The 7,500-nt window shown below is 40.3% G+C and overlaps 1 protein-coding gene and 1 long non-coding RNA gene across 3 annotated transcripts in view; one reads left to right on the top strand and one right to left on the bottom strand.

Moving 5' to 3' along the window:
* LOC144975722 (uncharacterized) overlaps positions 1-7,500 on the bottom strand; it is a 195,885-nt gene that overhangs the window by 137,390 nt on the left and 50,995 nt on the right. The gene's annotated exons all lie outside the window — the stretch shown is intronic.
* The window catches only part of LOC144975257 (uncharacterized), a 15,985-nt gene continuing 8,991 nt past the window's right edge, over positions 507-7,500 (top strand). The window contains exons 1-2 of the mRNA XM_078919179.1: positions 507-600; positions 3,095-3,118. Coding sequence (XP_078775305.1) covers positions 543-600; positions 3,095-3,118 — 82 coding nt within the window. The 5' untranslated portion in view covers positions 507-542. The remainder of the gene's footprint in view (positions 601-3,094; positions 3,119-7,500) is intronic.

Below are 7,500 nucleotides of genomic sequence, written 5' to 3'. Positions count from 1 at the left end.
ACCGCAGTCAAGCCCCCCCCCCCCCCCCCCCCTCACCAAAATGGACTCCACTAAACCAACCATCATATCTATTTCTAAAAACCGTGTATTTTTTCTGTCACCTTCCCAGACTTTGACCGAGGTCAAGCTTGTCCCCTACCAGGATACACCCCACCCATTTCTAACATCTATGTATTTTTTCTGTCACCCTTCCAGACTTTGACCGAGGTCAAGCTTGTCCCCCCCACCAGCATGGAGACCACCCTATCCACCATCCTGTCCATTTCTAACATCTATGTATTTTTTTTGTCACCCTCCCCGAATTTGACCGAGGTCAAGCTTGTCCCCCACCAGCATGGAGACCACCCTATCCACCATCCTGTCCATATCTAACATCTATGTATTTTTTTCTGTCACCCTCCCAGACTTTGACCGAGGTCAAGCTTGTCCCCCACCAGCATGGAGACCACCCTATCCACCATCCTGTCCATATCTAACATCTATGTATTTTTTTCTGTCACCCTCACAGACTTTGACCGAGGTCAAGCTTGTCCCACATCAGCATGGAGACCACCTTATCCACCATCCTATCCATCATTACCGTGTTACTTCTACACACAGGTAAGCTCAAACAATGATAACAACACACGAGAAATAACACACGAAATTCTGCGTCAGAGATTCATTGTGTTTTCAGTGTTTCATACATCATATTGTGTTGACAAAGGGAAAACCTGAAACGTCCATATCATTGTCTTAGTAAATCAAATTCAATCCTCCATTCCCTTTTATCATTGATTATTTATTAGTCATTGGTAGGTAACAATAAAACCTAATTTGTATGTAACGCAATATTTATTGATGGGCTCAATTCTCTTTACAAAATCTTGCAGCAACACTTATAGCATGCAGGACAGAAACAATGAACTCAACGCAAAGTTATTCATTTTATACTGGCTTTGGGGTGAGAATATGTGAGACAAAATCACTCTTTACAAGGGCTCAACTTTGCGCTGTCCAATGCGGGGGATCAAACTAGGAACCTTCAAGGTGGAAGGCTAGATCCATGCCACAAAAGGGGCGCAATGATAATAAAAATAATATGATATCATAGGAAAAGGAAGTCAACGATCTGGTATTGGCCACAAATAAATAACGTTATGGTTTAACAAACAAAACTAAAATTAATATAACAACAATAAAACATGACCTAGTAATATATATATATATATATATATAATATATATATATATATATATTATATATATATATATATATATATATATATATATATATATAAATTGGACAAATGGATTCTGCCGACTGATGAAGTGGGAACACAGAAACGAAATCGTCTTGGCAAGAATAATGTGAGTGAAAATTTACATATATATATATATATATATATATATATATATATATATATATATATATATTATATATATATATATGTGTGTGTGTGTGTGTGTATGTGTGTGTGTGTGTGTGTGTACACATATATACATTTTGATTGCCAATGACGCTGGTGATAAAACTTTTTCAGGGAAAACTTATTTATGCAAAGGGCCATAACTCGATACACAATAAACGAAAAACGTATTCTATTATCTCCCCTATTCACTGTTTTTCTCCCTTACTTTCTCAGTCAAATGCCGATGTATAGACAGTGTAAGCAAATGGCTTGTATGCGGTAGTAATCTCCCCTTGGAAATTATTTACCGCCGGATGTTGTCAGAAACGGTTGCTATTGGGCCATAGCTATCCTCAGTTCAGGCCTGTTACTGGAAACAGTCGGCCCCACAGATCCTTGGCATTTCTCACAGTTGTTGAAATATACACATGGTGCCATCGTCAGGTGTGGCGTTATATAAACAAAAAAGAGAAAACAAAGAACAAAAAAAAAAATCAACAGAAAAAAACAAACAGAAAAAGACACAAACAAAAACTTGAGCGCAATCTCCACTAACGTGCTCAAAGCGCTATACAAAGTTTCCCTGATCAACAGCAACACGTAACGTGTTGAACGAGACATGATGCCTGGAAGGCGATATTGCTATTTTTCAGACAGAGACAAAGCTGTTAACGGCCAGGTACTCATTTTACACCTGGGTACGGTGAGAAATTGTGAGAAAAGAGCAAAGAGCTTGTTGCAATGAGTCAACTAAGCGTTGATCGAGGCTCGAGCCCAGTGCCTTCCAATCCGAAAGCGAGTGCCATACCATACGATCACATAGCCGTACGAACACATGTGTTTCTTGAAACACAGCGTTTGAAATTTCAAGCCAATTCCCAGTGCCGCTCCCCGATATTGCGAGCGCAACATCCAGAGTTGGAAATTTCTAACACCTGGACTTCAAGAATAAAAATATAAATAATAATAATAAAATGCCCTTTATTCATCCACAAGGGGAAATTTGTCTACAGGGTCTATTCTAACTGAAGAATGGAATAAATCAGGCGTCAGCCGCAGTGCATCACGCAAAGTGATCTAGTGTGAGGTGACTTGCTCAAGGCCACACAACGAGGCAGGTAGTCAAACTCGGTTCCTTTCGGGTAGGAAGCAAAGACCGCACCGCTGAGCCACGCTGCCCCAATATTATATATAATCATATCAGTATATTTTACTAATGGGGAAGAAAAGTGTGATGTCAAATAACTGGTTCCTATTTCACTGGAAGTGTAAAATCACTCTTCCAAAGGACTGGATAAATACCACGTGTAATTGATTGTCTGGTGTCAGAGTGTTGACGTCTTATTTTCTAGTCTAAATACATGCTGGTCGTCAATAAAGATCATCCATCCTCTCTTCTTTATGTCCTTAGAATCTGCCTATACATCGTGACTGCTACTGAAATAGTTTTGTCACCTTGTGATTCAACATGTAACTTCTTATTCATTACTAGATTTCCGATGGTCTGGTTACAGACACACTTCCAATGACTTTGGAACTGGAAAAGTAGGCGTGACGTCACGAATTTTCTTCCTCCAGCTGACCATGATGAATGGAATAATATTTCCATTTTATACAGTACCTGTCGCCTCATTACTTTTTTCCTATCCTAAAATGACCTTTAAAATGAATGCTGTTCAATCTTTTTCTTCTGTTTTTCTCCAGATTTCACCACGAGCAAGACACAAGGTAATGAGTTATTATCATATACATGCCTGTGTTATACAGATAGTATGCGCCTGGCCAATAAGCTCACAACATTGCCATCCGGAAGTATAACGGACCAACACACAAAACGGTGTGTATCCATGAACGTTTATAGCCTGGTTAATACAGTTCAGTGAGCATTACTCATAAATGCGTATGGCAAAAAACAATAAGAAAGACCTGAGTGACGTCATCTTCGAACTATCTATAGATAGAACGAAGATGACGTCCTCAGGTTTTTATTATTGTTTATTGTCATCCGCGTTTATGAGTAATTCTCACTTAGCTGTATTATCCAGACGAAAACGTGTGTGTATTACCCAGTTTTGTGTGTTGGTCCGTTATACTTCCCGATGGCAATGTTGTGAGTTTCTTAGCCAAGTGCATACTATCTATAGAATGTTTGTGTTGTATGTGAAGCGGGGGTGTATGTGTGTATGTGTGAGTGTGTGTGTGTGTGTGTGTGTGTGGGTGTGTTTGTGTGTGTGGCGAGGTTGTGGGGGAGGGGTGAGGGGGGAGTGGGAGGTATATGGATTGTTTTGGGAGTGGATTCGTTTGGCTTGTGTGTGGGTGAAGGTTTATAAACAAACAACACTGTTTGTCCGAGTTACGTGTGAAGGTGTGTCACAAATTCTATGTTTTGATTGGTTAATAGTTAATCCACTGGTTAATAGTGGTCACAGTGTTGGACATAACTAAGGGACATAATCCCTGATAAACGCATTCCCCTAATAGGTTGGCGAAACCAAGAGAGTGATAGGGCCATGAAGCATTGAACAAGCGATAAATAGAATAAATTGAAAGCGGAAACGCCAAGTCCCTGGCACAATAAATCGACCATAAACGGTGGACGGGAGGTCAATGAACTCGTTATCCATTGATACAACTTTTATTGGGATTGGCGTTCACACACACACACACACACACACAAACGAACACACAAACACACACATTATATATATATATATATATATATATATATATATATGTATATATATATGATTGTTGGTGGGTACTTGTAGGTACGAAAGTGCTCGATAATGATGGTTAGAGCTAATATAAAATATAAATTGTCACTCACATTATATGGCCGAGACGTTCGTTTTTGTGGCTTTCGTCCACGTCTTCAGTCGGCATGAAGTGACAATTTATATTATATATATATTAAACATACATACATATACTGTTTCGATGTACTGCATCTCATTCATTCAACTTGGCATCTTTGCTTATAAAATCAAATGCACAAGGCTTGACTGAAAAGTCTCGACGTCAATCGAAATACTCACAACATCCGCCAGCCGTATATAATGTACCAACATACAAAACTGTGTGTAACATTGAAGGTTTTTAGTCTGATTGATATTATAATTTAGTGAGAACTAATCACTAAAATGGCTGTGTAAAAACAGTAAGAAATGCTGAGTGGCGTCAATTTCGTTCCTTCTATAGTGTTGCAAGCGCCATTAAATCTGTGAAAACAAAGAAACAATACAAGGTTAGAGTAAATCCGTACTGGGAAGGTAAAGAGTTAAATGAGTGGATGGATGAGAGGAAATATTGGAATGTTCGAGAATTACGGTTTTGTAATAAATCAAATATTTTGTGGAGATATTTATTTGCTCTCTCGGAGATAAGCGATGCAATTTTATCAGAAAATAAAGTGAACACATTCACACATGCTCACAACATATGCAAACACACATACAAAAACACACACACCCAGACACAAATACACAAACATACACATACTGAGAGAGAGCGAGTGAGAGAGAGGGAGGAAAGGGGAAGAGTGAGAGAGAGAGAGAGAGAGAGAGAGAGAGAGAGAGAGAGAAGTGATAGAAAGAGAGTGAGAAATAGAGAGGGGGGGGGGGGCGGAAAGAGAGAGAGAGAGAGAGAGAGAGAGAGAGAGAGAGAAGAGAGAGAGTGAGAGACCCACAGAGAGAAAGAGAGAGAGAGACCCAGGGAAAGAGAGACCCACAGAGAGAGATAGAAAGATAGAGAGAGAGAGAGAGAGGGAGAGAGAGAGAGAGAGAGAGATGGGGGGGGGGGGGGGGGGGGAGCACAGTACAGGTTAAATGAATTTTATGCTATTCGACTTTATTTTTTGTTTTCTTGTTGGACCACTAGTGGTGGGCAGATGTTGTGAGTATTTTACTTAAAATAATACCATCCGTGCAGTATAATCATTGTTGAAGGCATGAGTAATCAAATTGTGTTGAATTGTTTGGGTTGATAATGGGGATGATCTATAGATAGCTCGAAGATGACGTCACTCAGGTCTTTGTTATTGTTTTTTGCCATCCGCGTTTATGAGTAATGCTCACTGAACTGTATTAACCTGACTATAAACGTTCATGGATACACAGTTTTGTGTGTTGGTCCGTTATACTTCCGGATGGCAATGTTATGAGCTTCTTAGCAAAGCGCATACTATCTATATTTAGGCTTTCGTCCACCCGAGTCATTGATCACATGATTTGTTGCTGCCCAACGATTGGATAGTAATTTCTAAGTCAATGTTAACACGCTACTTTGTTTATGTACGTTGTAAACATATACATGGGTCAAGCTGAGCAAAATGACCAATAGCGATGTTAGATATTACAAAAACTGTGACTATTTTTCACTGTGTGGGTCACTTTGAGCACATGGGACCTCTGACCTCGAGCACATGTAAAGGCAATTTTGATCATCCCTATTATGATAGTATTGGATATCGGAAGTTCGAAACTAGTTCTTTCGTTTGGGTCCATTGGTTGAACTAATGAATATAACTCACGATTTGTTTTCCTTTCGTGGTCTTTGGACGTCATTATTTGGTCAATGTCAGGCAAAAAGTATACGATGGCTCCGCTTGACATAGATCACCCACATATGGAAGGAACCCCTTCGTTTCACATTGAATCAAGGGACATATCCCATAGCCATCGTCAACATACAGCCTGACACTCGGGCCCTCTAAGACTTATAGTTTGATGGAATTATTTAGGTTTGTGCAGGGCCTGATGAATTGTCGTTATCAGTGCTCAAGGAAACAAGTGGTCCCATTGTTTGAACTATTGAATACAACTCACGATTTGTTTTCTTTCGTGGCAAAAGACTGGCATTTTGAAGTCATTTTTAGGCCAGTGTCAGGCTATAGATAGTTCGAAGATGACGTCACTCAGGCCTTTGTTATTGTTTTTGCCATCCGCGTTTGTGAGTTGTTCTCACTAAACTGTATTAACCAGACTATAAAAGTTCATGGTGACACAGAGTTTGTGTGTTGGTCCGTTATACTTCCGGATGGCAATGTTGTGAACTCCTTGGCCAAGCGCATTCTATCTATAGATAGAACGAAGATGACGTCACTCAAGCCTTTGTTATTGTATTTTGCCATCCGTGTTCATGAGTAATTGTCACTGAACTGTATTAACCCGACTATAAACGTTCATGAATACAGTTTTTGTGTTGGTCCGTTATACTTCCGGATGGCAATGTTATGAGCTTCATAGCCAAGCGCATACTATCTATAAGTTAACGATGGCTACACACTGAACCCACACATACGGAAAGAGGCCCAACATTTCACGTCTCCATACATTTTAGTCTAGGACCACATCATCCTGACCACTAGTGCCGCGCTGAGGACCGGACCGAGGACCGGTCCCACGGTCTTTTAGCTGTGAACCGTGGTCTGGTCCCAAAGAGGAAGACCGCCGGCGGTCCTCACTTCTTATCACCTTTCAACGGTCTGGCGCCATACTACTTCCCCAGCGATTCGTTGCCTCGGTCCTTTGCCTATCTTCCACCAATCACCACCCATCCCACTTAATTAATCGCACCCCCCCCTTTGCCATACACTAAACGACACAGACGACCATAGAGGCAGACGACCACCTCCCTCCACTCCGCAAACCGCCCTTTCGTGTGTGAGATGGGGGGAACAGGAGGCGCACGCCTTGGACGATTCCATTATACGGGGTAAATTTCAAAATTTACTACACCATAATGATCGCAATGACAATGATCTATGATGAAGGCATGACCCCTCTTCTCTAATGGGTTATTGTTTGAAATGTATGTGACTACTAAAGATGTGTGTGTGTGTGTGTGTGTGTGTGTGTGTGTGTGTGTCTCAAACCTAGCAAGTTGCAAGTCTGACTTTTTGTTTTCTTTTGTCCATCTCTTGTCGCCACTCCTTTCTATCGCATTGTTGTCATTTAAAATAATACAATAATATTAAAATTTCGTTTGGTGTTTTAACTAATCAAATAATATGAGTTTCATTAGTTTCTTCCTTCCAAAAAAACCAGTTATAACGTCTGTATTTTTAAAAGGTCCAATAGAATATTTGGGGACCCCGATAGCTCAGTTGATAG

Source organism: Berghia stephanieae, chromosome 6 (genome assembly GCF_034508935.2).
Source record: "Berghia stephanieae isolate SIO BIC M18660-M18661 chromosome 6, UCSD_Bste_1.3, whole genome shotgun sequence".
In the NCBI taxonomy this organism is placed as follows: domain Eukaryota; kingdom Metazoa; phylum Mollusca; class Gastropoda; order Nudibranchia; family Aeolidiidae; genus Berghia; species Berghia stephanieae.
Note: the sequence above shows the minus strand (reverse complement) of the source record. Positions and strands in the feature narration are given on the sequence as shown.